General features: G+C 34.6%; 1 protein-coding gene across 1 annotated transcript in view; it reads right to left on the reverse strand.

The window, feature by feature from the left end:
• Positions 1 to 18,785, reverse strand: part of LOC104515470 (titin-like) — a gene marked incomplete at both ends in the record, with an annotated part of 40,323 nt that extends 21,538 nt beyond the window's left edge. The window contains 34 exons of the mRNA XM_010159452.1: positions 775 to 891; positions 1,752 to 1,826; positions 2,054 to 2,131; positions 2,442 to 2,504; positions 3,095 to 3,169; positions 3,350 to 3,424; positions 4,302 to 4,379; positions 5,583 to 5,681; positions 5,986 to 6,069; positions 6,262 to 6,342; positions 6,554 to 6,625; positions 7,030 to 7,107; positions 7,285 to 7,374; positions 8,027 to 8,107; positions 8,465 to 8,548; positions 8,808 to 8,870; positions 9,113 to 9,196; positions 9,791 to 9,859; positions 10,529 to 10,606; positions 11,151 to 11,243; positions 11,918 to 12,172; positions 12,461 to 12,535; positions 12,628 to 12,684; positions 13,600 to 13,647; positions 14,350 to 14,376; positions 14,491 to 14,568; positions 14,680 to 14,889; positions 15,475 to 15,735; positions 15,832 to 16,099; positions 16,180 to 16,269; positions 16,612 to 16,795; positions 17,050 to 17,332; positions 17,454 to 17,546; positions 18,470 to 18,785. Of these exons, the coding sequence (XP_010157754.1) occupies positions 775 to 891; positions 1,752 to 1,826; positions 2,054 to 2,131; positions 2,442 to 2,504; positions 3,095 to 3,169; positions 3,350 to 3,424; positions 4,302 to 4,379; positions 5,583 to 5,681; positions 5,986 to 6,069; positions 6,262 to 6,342; positions 6,554 to 6,625; positions 7,030 to 7,107; positions 7,285 to 7,374; positions 8,027 to 8,107; positions 8,465 to 8,548; positions 8,808 to 8,870; positions 9,113 to 9,196; positions 9,791 to 9,859; positions 10,529 to 10,606; positions 11,151 to 11,243; positions 11,918 to 12,172; positions 12,461 to 12,535; positions 12,628 to 12,684; positions 13,600 to 13,647; positions 14,350 to 14,376; positions 14,491 to 14,568; positions 14,680 to 14,889; positions 15,475 to 15,735; positions 15,832 to 16,099; positions 16,180 to 16,269; positions 16,612 to 16,795; positions 17,050 to 17,332; positions 17,454 to 17,546; positions 18,470 to 18,785 (3,862 nt within the window). The remainder of the gene's footprint in view (positions 1 to 774; positions 892 to 1,751; positions 1,827 to 2,053; positions 2,132 to 2,441; positions 2,505 to 3,094; positions 3,170 to 3,349; positions 3,425 to 4,301; positions 4,380 to 5,582; positions 5,682 to 5,985; positions 6,070 to 6,261; positions 6,343 to 6,553; positions 6,626 to 7,029; positions 7,108 to 7,284; positions 7,375 to 8,026; positions 8,108 to 8,464; positions 8,549 to 8,807; positions 8,871 to 9,112; positions 9,197 to 9,790; positions 9,860 to 10,528; positions 10,607 to 11,150; positions 11,244 to 11,917; positions 12,173 to 12,460; positions 12,536 to 12,627; positions 12,685 to 13,599; positions 13,648 to 14,349; positions 14,377 to 14,490; positions 14,569 to 14,679; positions 14,890 to 15,474; positions 15,736 to 15,831; positions 16,100 to 16,179; positions 16,270 to 16,611; positions 16,796 to 17,049; positions 17,333 to 17,453; positions 17,547 to 18,469) is intronic.
• Positions 18,786 to 18,802: the final 17 nt, after the last annotated feature.

The raw sequence follows: 18,802 nt of genomic DNA on the forward strand, positions 1-18,802 counted from the left end.
TGTTAGTATAAATGAAGGAAAAGGCTACCTTGTTTCCCCTCAAAGGCCAGACAGGTGACAAGATTTTCAAACGAGGACCTAGTGAAATGGTTAGGCTTCTTCTATGACAACAGGAGTAAACCAGGACGAAAGATTTAAGCCTTTCATGAGAATGGAATACTTTTCTGTGATATTCTACAAGCTCCACTTTCAGGATAAACTGGTGATCTGCACAGGGCATGAAACTGTGTTTTGTTGTCTCTTTCTTTTTTTTTTTTTTAATAGTTTAAAAGGTGTACATTTGAACATAGGATCTTTTCATTCTGTTCATACCTGTGTATGAAATCTCCTTTTCTGTGTGAAGAGAAATGGATACTTCCTCTGACACAGCCCAGTGTTGTTCTTCTGTTGGTACTTCAAACACAGAGTCTAACGTTAATGTTTAACTCTGATGCAGTATCATGTACAATAAGAAATACTCCATTTGGGGTTTATTAGAAAACTAGTTATCATTTCCTGACACCTTCCACACCCAGAGTAATTGGGAAAAATATGTCTCTAGTGTTTCTCAAAGCCTTGTTAAGGTTCCCTTGGCACAGGTCTGAACATAGTGGTGGACTTGGTGGTATTAGGTTAAAGGTTGGACTCGATGACCTTAATGGTCTTTTCCAACCTAATTGTTTCTATGATTCTAACACTAGAACTTCAAGAACGGTGCCAGAGCAGCAGGCTTGAGGCTCTGGTGGTATTGCATGAGGACATTCTATTCATAGGTTAATCCATGGGCAGGAGTACCTTCTGGTGGTGGAGACACTTTTCTTTTTGGAACAGCAATGGATACTCTTTCTTCTCTGACAATTTTCTTTGGTGCTTCTGGCATTTTAAAGATATTGATTGTAAGAATACTAAATACTAAAAGAAGTCACACACTTTCTGAAGTTCATAAAAATGAATTGCAGACAAACAATTATGGGGAAATAGTACACATTTACATAGCAAAGATACTTATAATAAACACAACAATCACACCAAACATAAAGACATTTAAATTAACAGAGAAAATGACCAGCAACAAGATATGCATTAATTATTTTCAGGACTAATAATCTGGGGGGGTTCCAGGAATAAATTCCCCAGATAAATTAAGCACTTTGAAACACCATACAATTTTATTAACAGTTGAAATATAGTTATATCTTAAAATAATACCTATTAAAAAATACACACCATCATAGGTATATAGACCAAAACACTTCAAAAAGCAAACAGCATATTCATACGTCATGAAGTAGCATGGAATGATTGAGATGAAAGTAAGATGTAAATTAATTGCCTCTAGGCTCTTCAGAAATGTAATTAATCCACAGAACACCACACAAAGAGGACACATAACAAAATGACTTTCAAGCACAAGAAAATCACAGGAACAGAGGACTTATTTGTAAGTTTGAAAACTGTTCCTGAATATTGATTGTTATAAAACATAGATTTTTTTTCACTGAATAAATGTCTTCACTCAGCTTTCCAAAGTTCTTAAGCAGCCAGAGTGATCAATGAAGTTAATTAGTGGTTACTAAATTCAAGGAATGCAGGTGTGTGACTGTTCTCCATCACCTTCTGCTTTCTTTGGCAGGGGAGAAGACAAAGGTCCTTTCCATTTATAGTCAGAACAGGAGAAACTGGTATTTGATTAACCAGACAGGTGGTGAGTATGAGGTACATGAACATCTGATATTTAGAAGCTGTCTCTACTTTCAAAAGAACTTGTGTACCTGTAGCTGGTGGAGCTGCCACTTTCCGTGAAATTGGAACTGGTACTTTCTCTTCTGGCACAGGCTTCTTGGGCACTGCTGGCATTTTTTAAAGAAAAAGTTTAACTTAAAAGATTTTGATTTAATCACAGTTTATGAACATAATCAGATGACAAAACACAAATGCAGAGACAATTCTTCAGGTCAAAAAAATGACAGCAAACACTGAACATTACAGCTTGTGTTAGACAATAAGACATTATAATAATAAATCAGTATTCTGAAACAAGACTTCTCTTGAGTAGCTCTGAAAAATTATATACCTCTTTTTGGTGGAGCTTCTTCTTTTTTAGCAACTGCAACTTTTTCTTCTGTGATAATTTTCCTGTGCACTTCAGTCACTTAAAAATAATAAGTGTAAGAATATTTAATTGCAATATTTGAAATGCGGAAATATGTAAGTTTTTTCTACTTAGTCTGATGTTTTTAAAAAGAAAATGCTAAGTAAACTTTAACACCAACAAAAATGAGACACTGCAGAAGAGTCTACTTTACAGCCATAGCACAAAAAGGAGTAAATAGTAAAAAAAAGAGGACATCCAGACAGAGGTTACAGATATTAACAAACAAAAATTTATTTAATTAAAATGACTACACACAAATACTGGAAGGCCTAATAAAAAATTATAATTACATTCTCAGTTTGTTTACCTTTGGTTGATGGAGGTTCTTCAACTTCTACCTCAAAAGTGGGCACCCGTTCTTCTGCAGGTTCTTAAAAAAGATTGTGCAACTTTAGAAAATGTGATTGATTTCACAGAGAGGCATAAGATAAAAGATTAAATAACACATAAATCTCCAGATGACACAGGCCACATTATACACAAATGGACGTAAGTATATGTTTAATGTTGAAGAAATTTGATATATGACATATATGTTTTATCAACATACATGTATGTTAAAGACAGACTGCAGCAAAAAAAGCATTTTTTGCAACAGGAAAACAGGAAAAAACCCACTGTTATACCTCTTGCTCGTGTAACCTCAATTTTTTTAGGCACAGGGACAGGTACTTTCTCTTTAGGAACTGCCTTCTTATGAACTTCAGGAACTTCAGAAAAATTAGTAAGATAAGAAGGAAGATGAGAAAGAATATTAAGGTGTAATATTTGTAATTGTTTACTACATCACAATGAGTTTTACTGAGTTAACACAAACAACACATTTCATAGTATAAGATGGAATACAAGATGTTCATCACTGGGAGCAGACACTACCCATGTCAACACTTACAAACATGACAGTAAGACAAACATAATGCCCTTGAAGAGACATCACCCAGATGAGGAACTGGTTTGTACCTTTAACTCCTGGAGCTTCCTTAGGGGCAGCTGGAACTTTTGGCTCAGGGACAACTCTCCTATGCTTCTCAAGCACTTTAAAAGATTACAATACATAGTTTTACAACACATAGTTTTACAAAGAAGAGTAGTATCACTATAACATGTAGACATTTCCCTAATACAAAAAAGCACAAATAGAAATAAAGATATAGTAGCAACATAATGTTCAGAATGAAGAAACAACCAATATTTTGTAATGAAAAGAACATATACCTTTAGTGGGGAGGGCTTCCTCTCTTTTTGGAACAGTTACCCTCTCCTCTATGTAGTAAGACTCTTCTTCAGTCACTTAAAAAGAGTAAAAGAAAATAATAATAACAAAACCCAACCAACCAAACAAACAAAAACAAAGCACAAACACATCTGAGTTTAAATATTTGATGTCTAGCACTGTCTGTATGGCCTGGTAAGCAACAAAGTATTTGTAAGACAAGAATAAACAGTGTGCTTAAAATCATCTTGCTCCCTCTGAAGCCAATAGAAAAACTCCAAGTAACTTAAATGGAGCTGAGACTGCTCTCTCATCTTGTATTTCTGTGGTACCTGAAAATGCTCAGCATTTGAAATATGAGATCAGCACTTTCCATTCCTCTGGACATTAGTTCACTTCTGCTGGAATATGTTAGCTTTGAGAAAGCCTCTCTTCCCTAATACCGAGAAAATTCCTTGTCTAAAAGCCATCCATTGAAAATACTTCCCACGGTGTCACTTGTACCAGAAATTGAGTCAATCAGTGTATGCTACCATCCTTCACAGTATTATGTTACCACCAATAAACTTACAGGTAGAAACAATTTAGTCATTTTATGATGAAATGATCTAAGGAAACAGAGTGCACCATGATATTCTGAAGGACCTTTACTTCATCCAGGCAACCTGGTGGAAGAGGAACTTCCAACAGAATTTTTAGAAGGGCTGATAATTCTCTACATCAAAGAGACACCTCATTATTTTCACTATATTAAAACAGGATTAACTACTACACTTTTCAAAAGCAAGTAATAGAAATTACAAACATTCTTAGTATTAAAGTTTGCAAGCTCTGAAGCATATTTATGTAGTAGTAAACTTTTCTTTATGAATAGAGTAGATATTAATCCACACTATTTTTGGTACAAAGCAAAAATTTTTGTGTTTGCCTAGTATTCCTGATTTATGATCGTACCTTCAGAAACCTCTTCTCTGTGAATGGAAATAGACACTTCCTCCATTTCTTCTTCAGCCCATTCTTCAATTGTTGGTTCTTTAAAGAAAATTATTAGTTTCAGTATTTTTGGTGGATGGAGGGAGGGAGGGACAGATCAATGGATGGAGAAGATGAAGACCAATTCTTATAAGTTCTATATGACAATGACAGATACACATACAATACAGAAAGTGCTGTGCACACACATATGTATGATTTGTTCTAAATGATGTGCTTTGTCCATGCCCCAAATACCCTATTGTATGCTGTTTTATCTCTCAAATATCCTTCACTGATCTGATGTCAGTCCATCAGAATGCTTCAGCTCCCCAGACTTCCCCCTCACAACAGCTGAAGGGGGAAACAACAGTCAAAGAGTTAGAGGTTGCTCCATGATCCAGTTACATGGAAGTAAGAAGGACAGGAAGAAGATGAAAAGGATAGGTCAAGAACTGAAAAGGAAGTTAAGTGTGCGCACATCTACAAACGTGACTGTATCAGGGAAAACACCAACTTGTTCTGGGGTAGAAGATTAATTCGATGGAGACAGAAATTATCACTGCTTGTATCCATATGAATTCCTATTTGCATGTTCATGTTTTAGATATATAACTTAGATATCTGCTTTTAAAAACTCATCTACGCTTTTTAATAGAATATGCAAATTGTCTTGACTGGCTAGTTAATAATGGGATATAAAAATGGTCAAAATTTAGATTTCATCTATCTTGAAGTAGATATTTTGTGGAATTATACTAACTTAAAACGACTAATCTCAACCTTCCTTGACTATAATAATTTGAACTAGAAGAGTTGATAAGAATCAAACACTGCAGAAAGAAATAGTATGATTATCTGCAGGGCTACAGAGCGCTTTGTGGGGAGTATGACAAATGGATGGTTACAGTCCTAACTAGCAGAGCCTAATCTGAACACTCAACACCCATACTTCTTCCTATAATTTCATGAGCGTCTGATCTGAAGATCAGTGTATTCAGTGGTAGAGTTTCCATTCATGTCAAAGGGGTGTGATCCTGGCATTCAAGACTGAAATGGTAAATGGCACTCAGGATGCTCCTAGTTGTCTGCAAGTCTGTAAAATGTTCAACACAAAACTCATACAGGTGTATGGTTGTTTTCTTGGTTTTGTGGGGTTTTTTTGGCTTTTTTTTTTTTGGGTGTGTATTTTGATCTTGGTCTTAGAACAACAGACTTGCAGACAAAACACAAGTTTTTCACTAGTGTCTCTTTATAGTGTACCTTCAGGTGGTGGGATTTCCTCTGGAATGGCAACAGAGACTCTTTCTTCTGTAATAAGCAGTCTTTCTTCAAAAGTGGCTTTCTTCTGCACTTCAGGCACTTTGAAAGATAATAACGCTTTTCTAATTCCATTGTGAAAGCAATGTGGCACAATGCTAAATCTAAGTTTCCAAAGAATTGTTTAAGGGTACTGAGCACATAACATGTAATAGAGATTCAATATTTACAAATATATATTTTTAAGTATTGCACAACAGATACAACACACTGTAAAGATTCATTGCCACTATATCAGAACAGCAGAATTCACAGGGGAAGCACAAATCACTGACTGATAACAATACAGAACATATAAACAGAAGCTGAGAAACAGCATCTTCTTTCCTTCTACTGGAAAGCATACCTCTAGCTGGAGGAGCCTCAACTTTTTTAGGAACAGCAGGAGATACTTTTTCTTTAGGGACAGGCTTCTTAGGAACTGCAGGCACTTTAAAAAAAGTATTTAGTTTTAGGAGCTTTAAAGTGCAAAACTGGGAAAAGCATCACGTAACAGAAATGAATCATTTAAAAAGATTACATATGGACATATTTTGCTTATGAAACGCCACAGCTGAGCAAGCTGAGACAAATGCAATATTCTAGACTACAATAAACAACATAATAGTGAATAATATTTTACCTTTTGCAGGTGGAGCTTCTTCTACTTTAGGAACATGTGGTATTTTTTCTTCTGGAGCTGGCTTCTTAGGTACTTCTGGCACTTCAGAGATATGAATTATAACAATATTAAGTAGCTAAAATTACAGATGGTTTAGGGCTGCATCTATAGCACAGCTATCCACAAAACTGACACAAAAGATACATAGCTAATGTAACCAAAACACAGTTAAACCCAGATTCACAAAACCAAAATTGGACATAAACAAGATGTTTAAGATAACAAGTAAAGAATGTTATTTATTTAAGTGTACCTTTAGGTGGTGGAGCTTCCTCTCTTTTGGGAACAGCAATTTTTTTCTCTGGAGGAACTCTCTTAGGCACGTCTGACATTTAGAAAAGATAAAATGTAAGATAACTGAATTCTGTATTTCAAAGGTTTATTGGAGTATTGTAGAATTGCATTAATCCATTTATAAGAATATCAAGACATACCACATAACACGTTCATACACTTAACATAGATGGGTATGAGACAAAAGCAACATATATTTGAGGAAAAAAAACCCAAACAAACAAACCAGTCTCTGGAAGCCTATCAAGTGCTTTAAAATTGATTTCTTAACTGAAGAAAGAGCAGCTTGAATATGTTACCTGGCCTTAAAAACCTGTTATATACACAGATAATTATACATGAAGGATCAGTTTCTAACACAAACCCATTTACATACAGGGTAACAAAAATAATTAGAAAGATATTCAACAAGTACATGTACTTCAGTAGGTATACCTTTGACTCGTGGAGGTTCTTTGGGAACAGGAACATGTTCTTTTTCTTCAGGCACAGGTTTTTTAGGCACTTCAGGAACTTTAAAGATATTAAAATTTGTTTAAGACTTGGGCTTGTCTTAGATGAGAACAGACACACAACATAACACACAAGGTCTACATTTATCATATGCTCATACTGAGAAGTGAATAGAAGTTAGGAAAACAACACAGTAGTACAGGACTGGTTAAAGCCCACATTCAAAAGATGCTGTACCTTTTGCCGGGGGAACCACCTCCTTTTTAGCAACAGCAACTTTCTTTTCTGGAACAAGTTTCTTAGGAACTTCAGGCACTTTGGAAAATACTGTCAAAGTGAGAGAGCTTTAGTTTTTGGATCACTTATCCAGATTTCACTAATCCAAGATTGCTTTACAGAACATAGGGTCTGGACAAGGAACTGGCCACTGTAACACAATACAATGTACAACCTTTTGAACATACAGTGGACTATAGGGGAAAGACGCTATGATGCAGTATAAAATTCCAGTGTTAACATTTCTGCACTATTACCTTTCATTGCATTCAAAGTAAAAACACCCATAAGCTTGTCTGCCAAAGCCGACAGTCTAAATACAAACAACAAGCACAAGACTGTTAGGAAGGACAAAGGCCAAAGCTGAGGCAAAGGTAAGTTATAGTTATAGTAATTTATAGTAAGCTAAGTTATAGCACTAAGGAAAAAGTGACAGTATGGAGGTAATGGAGTTAATGCAAAATCAAATAATGCAAATCCAAAGGCACATAGAGAGTAAATTAATAAATATATTCAAGAAAACATGAAGAATAGTATAATGAAAGTCTTCCTTTGTCATTCAGTTGGCGTTTTTGTGTGGGTTTTTTTTTTTTTTTTTTTTTTTTCCGGGGGGGATAGAAAACACTAATAAAATTGTTGTTTTTTTTTTTTTTTTTTTTTTTTTTTTTTACGAGGGCAGTAGAAATACCTTAAGTAAATTTACCTGGTGGAGTTTCTTTTTTAGGAACAGGGACAGGAACAGGCTTTCTTTCTTCTGGAACATGCCTCTTTGGTATCTCAGGCACTTTAAAGACATAGTTGGTGAACACTTAGGTGACAGTAAAAATATTTGGTAAATCACAGTAGGCTACTTTCAACACACTGGGTAAGCAAACACTATGTCAAAAAATATGGTGTTTTATTGAACAGATACAATATGCCTTTCTCAAAAAAATAAAGCTATTCAAAGAATTATTTAAAGCAGTGATGAAGAAAGATTATATTTAGAAATGCAGCAGTGTTTTAACTTTTGAAAGTAGAGTCATAGAAAGATGGAAAGATCTGAGTTCTGATTTGCTATCCTTTGGTGAAGAGTGGTACAGGCAGATAATGTGAAATTTCAGAAAAATGGAGCACATGATGGTATAAAGATTTTATTCACCTTCAATGTGAGGGATCTCCAGTTCTGTAGAAATTTCTTCTACTTCTTCCTCTTCTTCCTCCTCCTCTTCAACTTCCTTATGTGCTACAATAAGAATTTTAAAGATATTAAATTTGGAGATAGGAAATATCAATGTCTGTAGTAAATATTAAAAGCTTTTATGGAGATATTATGTGTCTCCAGTACACAAGTGTCAGTGAAACACATATGCTAATATGTAAAATATTTCCTTCAGAAAAACAACAGCATGTGCAAGTCTTATACTGAGTTTTGATTAACTGCAGATTTAAATTGTTTTTAAAATCTTAAATATTGAATAGCCTCTTATTCTTAATCAATCTACCTTCAATTGGGTAAACAGCTTCAAAGAATCTTTCTTCAACTGTTTTCTCATGCTCTGTTGGCTCTTCAAAGAAAAGCATTTAAACAATGTTAAGATAAAATAGTTGAAATGTTGACATCTAATAATTTAAAGAAAACTGAGGCTACATAACACAATGAGCAAAAAGAAGCAATGCATATTGAAAGACAAATATATGATGTGTCTAAATATGTGATTTGCTATACATTAAAATTGATTAAGAAAAATCTAGTAGGATTGAAAGATTGTTTTAATTTGGGTACACAGATTTTTGGTTTTGTACATACCTGTTACATATGAATACTCTTCTTCTCTGTGGACAGAAACCGACATCTTTTCTTCTGAAACAGTCCATGTTTCTACTGTCGGTACTTTAAAGATAGGATTTTGTTTTAGTATTTTATATTCTAGATCCACATTAGTGGTAGTCAACATGTGAGTTTTTATCAAATCTGTACCTGTGTTGCACATTTAAGTCTTAGACATATTTAGACAGTCAGTATTCATATTCTGAAATACTGCACACAAAACAAGCATACAAGCATAATATTTAGTATCTGTTAAAGACTAAAGATACAGACATCTTTAATTTGAAAATTTAAAATAAATGCATGCATAGGCTTTTGGAAATAATATGTCAGAAGAATTCCAAAGTTGGTTCTTCAAGGAAATTTCGGGGCACTGGGTGATTATGGTGTAAACATAGGCTAGTAGGCAGAATAGTTGAAGAAGAAGGCAAATCACAGTGCTGTAGGCAGTTTAAACAAAAATCAAAAGGCTAGTCACAAACATGTTAAAAACAGACTTTATGAAAGATTTAAACACTGAGGCAAGTCACAGCATGACTAGTAGTGTAGATCCAGGTACATACACACCAGCCCATGTATTCACAAGAAGCACAAGAACACACAGGGTGCTGAAAAAAATGTAAACTGCAATTGAAATTGAAAGTGGTTGATCTGTACCTTCCTTTTTCATAACTTTTTCCTCAATGATCATTGGTGTAGGTTTTGATGGTAGAACTTTCTTGGTAACTGTTGGCGTTAAAATTTTGCTACTCAGTCATATATTTAGCAAAGAGATCAAAATAAGTCTACAGCTATCTGGGAATGGTGTTGAAAAAACATCAAGACAAATATTATCTAACTCAGCAGTTAATCAAGCTCCTTGGAACCATGCAAAGCAGCAGAAGGTATGTGTTTGCTTCTAAAGATGCTGGGTAATGCAGGGTGTTTAGTACACAGGTCATATCCTGACATATACTGAATTGCAGTTAACAAACTTGCTGGAAAATGAGAAATGCTATACAAGAGGAGATGGTTAGCAAGAGAATAAGGATACACCTTTGGTCCATAACTGAACAATTAACCAAAGGGAACCTGGTAGACAGGTCAAGATGGAACTCAGAGGAAGATAAGGATTTCACATCTTCAGTTTGCAACGAAACATACCATTTCACCCACCACAATTTTACACTCACTTCCTTTCTTAAAGCATTGGTAGTTAACATCGGCACTTAGTATTTTCCCCTAAAAGGCTTTTCATATTCCTTTTAGACAATTCAGCAGAAGCTTTTATTAGATGTTTCAAAGACTGAAAAAATGATCAGACTCATTTTAAATGAATATAAAGCATATGCAGATTAGCTAAGTAACAATTACTTTCATGTAAAGATGGTATTAAGATAATTAAACAGTAGTTACCCTCAGCTCGTTTGACCTTTTCTTCTGCAACCCTCTGAGTGGTTATCTCTACTTTTTCATCAACAGGTTTCTTGACAACTATAAGTGATTCAGAGATATTTATTGTTTAAATATTCTTGCAAATTATTTTCTTTATACAAACCAAGTAGAACTGGCTATTTTGTTGTCTAGGATGTTATAACCCATGTGCATACTGTACATTGTTCAGCACGTTGTTCACTGGTGGTGAACAGTGGTGGTAAAGGCTCACCCTCCCCTGAAAGGTATACAGTGATCTAAACGGAGGACACTTCTCAAAAGTACAGTGTTCACTGTCTCAAAGGCCTCATGCACGCTCGTGGTTAATATACAGTGAGAAGGAAAGATAACTGAAGCTCAGATTGATTTTGCCAGGAAGTCTTGTCTTGTTTCAATCACCATTGCCACTATTCTCTCTCTGCTTGAAAATATAAGGTTGAAGAAGAGGAAGGGTTGCCATGAGCCTTGCTCATGTCACGGTCCAACATAAAGAGAATTCTCTCATTTTCATAGAAATATGAATAACCACTACAGTTCAGCTTGAAGGAAATGTATGAGAGATCTTAATCTGCATGTTCCTGCTGGTTTTGCAGGAAAGGCATACCTTTACGAACTGTTACTTCTTTCTTTTCCTTCTTTTCAGCTGTAATGGCTGGTGGTTTTCGCTCAGGCACAGGCTTCTTAGGAACTTCAACCACTTTAAAAGTAATGACATTGCTTAATGATGAAAAATGTCTTGTGTAAAGGCTCAGTACACTCAAAAGTTATTAGTTACACAATTATAAGTTTACGAAGTTGAAAAAAAACACAGTGTTTTGGAGATCAGATTGCTGCAGCAAAATCTTCTGCTTATTTTCAAGTTTGATGGTTTCTTATCAAAGCCAAATTTTGTTCCTAGAGGCATACATGTTACTACTACCCAATTCTTGCATGCAAAGAATTTCAAAATACAGCTATTAACATGAAGTAATTAATGTGTCAAACATTTAACCTACATCAAGTTTTTCCAGAATAGATGATAATGATAGAAGAAATATCCAAAACAACATAAAATTACACATAACTTTACGAACTACTAACATGTATTAGGTTTTAAAGATGCCCCAATCTGCAAAGTCCATTGGCAACTAAAATGATAGTGGATCAATTTCTATCTGCATCTATACTTTGCTATACTAGAGCCCTCCTCTTATTATCAAGTGCCAGTTAAAACTTAGCAGCATATTAAGGTTCAAGTTATTTTAACAAAAAAACCCCAACAAATCAACCAACCAAAAAAATTCAAAAAATACTGCTTGGATCAAAAACTTTGCAGCTTAATAATAAATATGAGAAAAGAGAAGAAATAAAATGGTATGATAATTAAAATACCTTCTTCATGAATTATTCGTTTTTCTTCATAAGTCACTTCTCTTTTCTCATAAGCTTCTTCCCATTCCTCTTCCCCTTCATCATAGCCTTCTTCCTTGACATAATAATCATGGTCTTCTCCATAATCTTCCTCCCATTCCTCATAAGTTTCTTGGGGCTTATCATATATTTCCTTTTTTTCTTCATGAATCTCTTCTCTCCTTGCCATGGAAGTTATTTTGATCTCTTTGGGCTTCTCTGGCAGCACCATAGGAACTTAAAATATTTTAAAAAATAGATTATGCATATCATAACTTGGTATTTGCAGGGTGTATTGGATATTCACAGTTAATGAAATTATTTTGCCCTCACAGATGGTTTAAGGAAGTGATTATTTTTTAAGCAGTTTTAATCAGGTCAGATTTTAAATGTGTATTTTTTTAACATAGAGATAAAATCAAACAGATTTGATTGATTCAAGGTAACTTGAAACAAATGACCTTGTTTCTATAAGTTAATCTTACTATTTTTTGAAAAGTTATAAAAAAAAGATAAAAAGTTTACCTTCAGGTGGTGGGACTTTTTCAGGACCTTTTTTAACCACCTTTTTGGAGACTTTCTTTACTGGAACCTTTTTTTCTGATTAAAAACAATTTATTTAAGACAACTTTAATTAAACCAAGTCATAATGAAATATGTACACAGTGTCCAAATACTTTAAGTATTCGTACCTGGCTTTTTCTCCTCTGGTGGTGGAACAAGAGGCAGAAGAATAGGAATAGGGGCAGCTTGTAGGAAAAATTAAATATTTAGAATAAAATGTGAGTATGATGTTTCTTGTAAAGGAATAAAAATCCTAGTGCATTTGGAAAATAGATGAGATTATTTTATTGCAGCTGCAGAACAAAAGCAAACATGTTGCTTATTCTGAAAGCTTACTGTAGCTGGAAGAATATATTTTGAGTGGCAATTCCCAGTGCACCTTAACTTGAGCCCTAACCCTTCTTAGCATTATTTTTTTAGCTGTCCTCACTCTCCTATCTTTGTTGATAATAATTCATCTACATATTAAATCTTTCCCCTCTTGTTGCCACTGCAAACATTTTACCAAATTTTTCTGGAAATGAAAAAAAAAGATTGAACTTCTAAAGTTTGTAATAAACTACTGAGTGTAACAGAAATATACGTAAAGTTTGCAGTCTGTAGTCCAGTATCAGAGCCTGGGGAGAGATCATTTGCAATAAACATGCAATCCATTGCACGGCTTTAAGAGCATTTATATTTTCCTTTTTTTTTTTTCCCCTTTTTTTTCCAGAGGGTAAAAATTCAGACAGCTTGTTTAAAAGATATTTCTGTAGTGAAAAGAAGAAGAGTTGAAAATAAAGAATAATAAAAAGAGAAAAATGGAAATAAAAGCAAGATGGAATGAACAAGACTGATATGAAAACAAGATGGAAAGGACAAACTTCTTTTGTTTGTCTTTATACAAACTTTATAACTACCTGCATATGCTCTTCACATTCCACACAGCAAAACAGGCCTACCCAAGACAAGACTTGCTCATATCATATTTGTATAGAGACAACTAACTAGATATTATCACTGAGCTGTCTAAGATTTTTCTCTGAGGTTCCCACTGGCCTGCTGCTTCAGTACAGATATAAAACTCTGCACTACTGAAGAAGTATGGTTTGTTACCCTACCTTCAGCTGTTTTTTGAGGTGGAACTGCGACCTTGGCATCAGGAACATCTAGAAAATCAAAATGTTTAATTGACTTAATAGGAAAAATTAGATTTGACTATGCTGTCCCCAAGAACAGTAGTTTGTAGTGCTTTAACCTTTCTGTTCTAGTATAGCAGGATTGTAGCTTGCTCCTCAAGAATAACCTAGCTGATGAATAGATAACTAATTGCATTAATCTTTCAGTCTGGCCAGACCCTATACTGTTTCATTTAATTTCTAAATAATTCTTGCACTGTTTTGGAGTAGGCTCTTAAGAACATTCAGAAGAGAAGATGCTACATCATAAGGAGATGATTACTACCCATTTTTCCTCCTTAGTTATTTTTTCTCAGTTGTTCAGAGGACAATGAATCTATTCATTGGTACCTCTTAATTGTTCTATTCCTCAGTCACTCAAACAAACAAACAAACAAACAAACAAGATTGTTTTTTAGAGAATGTGGCTTCCCATATTGCACAAAATAGAACCCCAGGCACATTATTATTAGTGATTTTGGAATTATCATAGTATTCATTGCAACTATTTATGAGAATAAATAATTCCTCATATCTATGGATAAAGAATATTCTTTCAGGGTGTAGGTTTGACTTACTGTAACCTCAAAAAAAGGATTTTAAAATATAAAATAAAGCACAAAAGGCAAAAAATAAATGCACTAAATGTGAGTTTAGACACAATCCTGTGACGGTCTTGCTCATGATCTTTACCTGGTGGCTTCAACTCCAGTTTGATTTCTGAAAAAGAATATTAGATTTCTTTTAGGACTCTTTATTTTTCCAGAATGACATTTCAAACTCAAAAGTTTGCAGATGGCTATGATCACAAACTTGTTTAGCAAATTTGCTAACCTTTTGTTACTAGATAGAGCTCTGCGGTGCTTCTTGCTTCTCCTCTTGGTTCAAGACGAGCAATTACAGAATATACACCTGCAATAGCCAAGAATGTTGATATTTATATGCATTATTTAGCACTAAAAACCTAGACAACAAAATCAGATAAAAGAATGGTGTCAGCAAAAATATCCCATGCATTTTTACCTTCATCTTCTGCAGTAACATTGTGAATAGTCATATAATGACAGCGACCTTCACTTCTGAAGCTGTACTTAGGACTCTCTCTCAGTTCAGTGGGTCCTTTATACCATGTCACAACTGCATCATCAAAAGACACCTCGCACTCAAAGGTTGCAGACTGGTGTTCACTCACTACAATGTTCTGTATACTCTTTGTGAACTGAATTGGTTCCGCTGTTTTTAGAAAAAAAAAGAAAGATATATTATTATGAACTGCCAGGCCATTTAGCTTATCTTATTTCTTCTCATTGTTTTCATAGTAATAGCTACATTATAATAAGAGATAATAACAATAAGTCTTCAAAAAGTAAAGTAAGAAAAAGGTATCCATCTTCTAAGTTTTCTATGTAAGAATGAAGATCAGAAGACATAAGAGTACAACTATAACAAGACTGGTACAGATAAATTTTACAAGAGAAGCCATTAAGGAAATTAAAGGTAAAGAATAATTAAGAAAAAGAAGAATTCCAAGGAAAATATAAGAGTATCAGAGAATAAGAAAATAAAAGCGAGTATGAATCTGACTGTTTAAGGGCTAGGGGACATTAGTAATGATGATTTAGTTAAAAATACCAATTTATCCAAGCATGTCACATATTGTTCAAAGAGAAAAGACAGCTAAATTTCTTGTTCAGTCCATTTCGAAGTTTGGGAAGCTCTCTTTAAGAAATTTCTTTACTTTCATTTGTTCTGTTAATGGAACATCCAGAAACTGTTTATCTCTACTGTAATGAAGAGATTCTATATCTGTTTACAAACCTTCAATGGCCAGATCTGCAGTTGTTTCTAGATTGTCAAGCTTGCAGGTATACTGTCCCTGGTCTTCTGTTCTAACATCCTTGATGATGAGTTTGTGTACTTTGTCAGAGACTTGTGTTGAGTATCTCCCTCCTATCTTAATGGGTCTCCCATTTCTATACCACTGGGACTTGGCATTTGGGATAGAGAACTGACAAGACAGCGTGCATATGTTTCCTTCCTTGAAAGTAGTGTCATGAAGATGCCGTTCAACTGCAGGTTCTATTAGCATGTTAAAACATACATTTTAGAAGACATCAACAATGGAATAAATAAAGTGTAAAATAATTTAAATACGTACTTCGAAAGTACACTTACCAATCACAGTTAGCCTGGCACTGGCAATGTGTGGTCCACACACTATTCTGAAATTTCCCTGATCTTCAAGTTGGCAGTTCCTGATTCTCAGTATGTGGCGATCACCTTCAATTCTAATTTCATATTTGTCATTGGAGTCAAGTTTCTGGGTTCCCTTGTACCAGGAAAGTTTAATTTCTGGATAGTTAATTTTAATCTCACATTCAAATATAGCATCCTCATCTGTTAAAACCGTCTGATTTTCAATGTCTCTGATCAGAGTAATGGGCTGAAAAATATTAGTTTGAATTAATTTCAAGTTCCCTGTTATGTGTTTGAATATTTCACATATCAGTCAAAACTTTTTACCTCTGTCTGTGAGAGTCGCTGCTGAATAAAAGCTACAAGTTCATCAAACTCCTGATCTTCTCTTCGAGCTTTTTCTGTGAGCTCAATTTCCTGTAAAAATGCAGAATATACTTAAAGACTAAAGGATTCTAAATGTCAAGTTCTCTTGTTTATCCAACACATAATTAGTTCCTACATCAATTTTTCTGTAACTGTACTGTAACTAGCATATCTTCCCATCTTGAAAATTGCAGCCAAGTCGTGAAGACAGAAATGCCTATTCCTTCTTCTTGGGTTTGAGCATGCAAGAAATTAAGAACAGTAAGTAAAAGATCTAAAGAAGAACCAGAAATTCCTGCACACACAGTAACATCAAGGCATAGACACCAGGTCTCTTCAAAGAAACTGTGTTACTACTAACAAAGCCAATGCTGCAGTCACGTTCTATCTTACCAATCTATGGCTCTCTTCTGCTTGGGTTTGCTTCAGTAACTCAAAGGCTTGCAGAAGGCCACGGAAATCTGTAATTCCATACATGCGAGCATATTTCTCATATTCCTTGGGATCCACATTTTTGAGAAGTTCCAAGATATCAATAGGTTGCTCTTCCTCTTCTTCCTTCCTTTTTGTTGGTGTGCTATTCAAATTAATGACAAATGTTAAATATACAATGCTTCATTCCTAGAAAACTGATCACTGAAAAAATCAACCAGCTTAGAGCTGCCCTGTATGGTCAAATCCTTTAGTTTAGTCTAGTCAGGTGTTTCTGATTTTAGTGTAGTAACTCATATTTAACAAATAATTAAAAATTTTATCTTGACCAGAGTTAGACAATAAAAAATGTTTCTATTGTGTTGATGGCAAATTAATCTACAAAATCTTTCCATATACCTTTTTAGTTTTGCCCTGAGATCCCCTTCAACAACTTCTTTCTTTCTTTCTTCAACTTGTAAGTTTACACTCCTCTCAATTTCACCATGTTGGTTAAAAGCTACACATTTGTACATGCCAGAGTCAGTTTTTATTGCATCCTTTATTTCTAGTTTGGCTTCATCTCCTCTCTGCTGGATTATAATGCGACCTCCCTGGTTGAGTTGCCTCCATTTTCCCTTCATCCATTTAACATTTGGAATTGGGTCTCCTCCAACTTTTGCAAAAAATGTTGCAACAGTCTCTGCAGAGAGATGCAAGTTAGGAAGCTAAGTCTTTCCAGCTGTCTATGACAGCAGAACATAACCTCAAACAAAAGATATAGGTAAATAGAAGACAACATAGATTTTGCAAAGCATTCTTACTTTCCATGACTTGGATACTCTGAGGCTCTGACACAAAATAAAGCTTTCCTTCTACTTCGGCTTTCTTAGCTGCTGGTGCAGCTGCTGCTTTTTCTAAAAAACAGATAGTTACATGTAATAGTTATGTTCATGCATGATTATGCTTTCAGAGGAGTTGTAAAAAAGTAATTAATTACAAAGATGGAACAAAATATTATACATGACATAAAAATGCAAATATTTTCATTTTAAGTAATGTATATTTTACTGTGAGTGATATTGTACTGTCAATTAACTTTGGTCAGGACATTTATATTCTGCATCGGTGCAAATTCATAGGTGGATATACAAAGAAGAAGTCTGATTTTCTAAAATGGATCAGTTTTTAGTGAGATATTCTCTTTCCTGTCTATTTTTGGAAATTTCACCATCAGACTTACTGCACTGTTTTATCAGTGAGCTGTTAAATTCTGTTTTGTTTTCTTTTGCATAGTACTCAGCCTTGTGACTACCTATGTAGTGAAAAAGATAATATTTCTATATATTACTGAACTCTTATGTTTTTTATACAATGGTAAGACATGGCGGGAATCATGCTTAGTGAATATTTACTTCCAGCTAAAAGGTCAGAATGTCTTAGATTAGTAACAGTCCTGAAGCAATTAGCCAATCAAATTGCTTTTGTGTTTTCCTTTAATAAACAGCACTGTTCCCAACCTTTCTATAAAATATGCATGTGCAATTGATTTCATTCATTTGGCTTCCATTTCTCTTAAATTTGGTGTTAAGATTCAGAAAATAAGTTCTCAATCTTTTTAGTAAGAATATACTATTTATTTGACATTGATCTGCCACTGTTTATGATGTTTATATATAAATTATTGTTAAATGTACTGTCTTCCCAGATTGTAATGTTTTGCAAAGAATTAAAGATACTAATTGTTTGCTACTAAAACTTTTCTTTCACAGAAAACAAAGTGGGATGGAATTTTGTTTTAAATTTCCATCATATGCCTTGATTTTTTCTGTTACTGTACCTTTAACTGTCACTTTAGATTTGCAAGTATCAGTGCCAGCTGCATTTGAAGCTTTGCATACATATTCTCCTGAGTCAGATTTGATAACTGCAGCAAGTTCCAGAAGAGCTACTCCATTAGCAAAGCTGAAGTTGCATCTGTCTGAAGCTCTTATTTCTCTCCCTGCCTTCAGCCACTGAATCCGTATTGGCTGTGATCCTTGGACATGGCAGCTGAGCTGTAGGGTATCACCTTCCTCTGCTGCTGCTGGCTGAAGAGGCTGGTCAAAAACTGGAGGCTTTTTAGGTTCTGGAATATGAAAATGCTTAAGTGAATACTGAAGGAAGGAAAGAG

Source organism: Eurypyga helias, unplaced genomic scaffold (genome assembly GCF_000690775.1).
Source record: "Eurypyga helias isolate BGI_N326 unplaced genomic scaffold, ASM69077v1 scaffold37049, whole genome shotgun sequence".
Lineage (NCBI taxonomy): Eukaryota > Metazoa > Chordata > Aves > Eurypygiformes > Eurypygidae > Eurypyga > Eurypyga helias.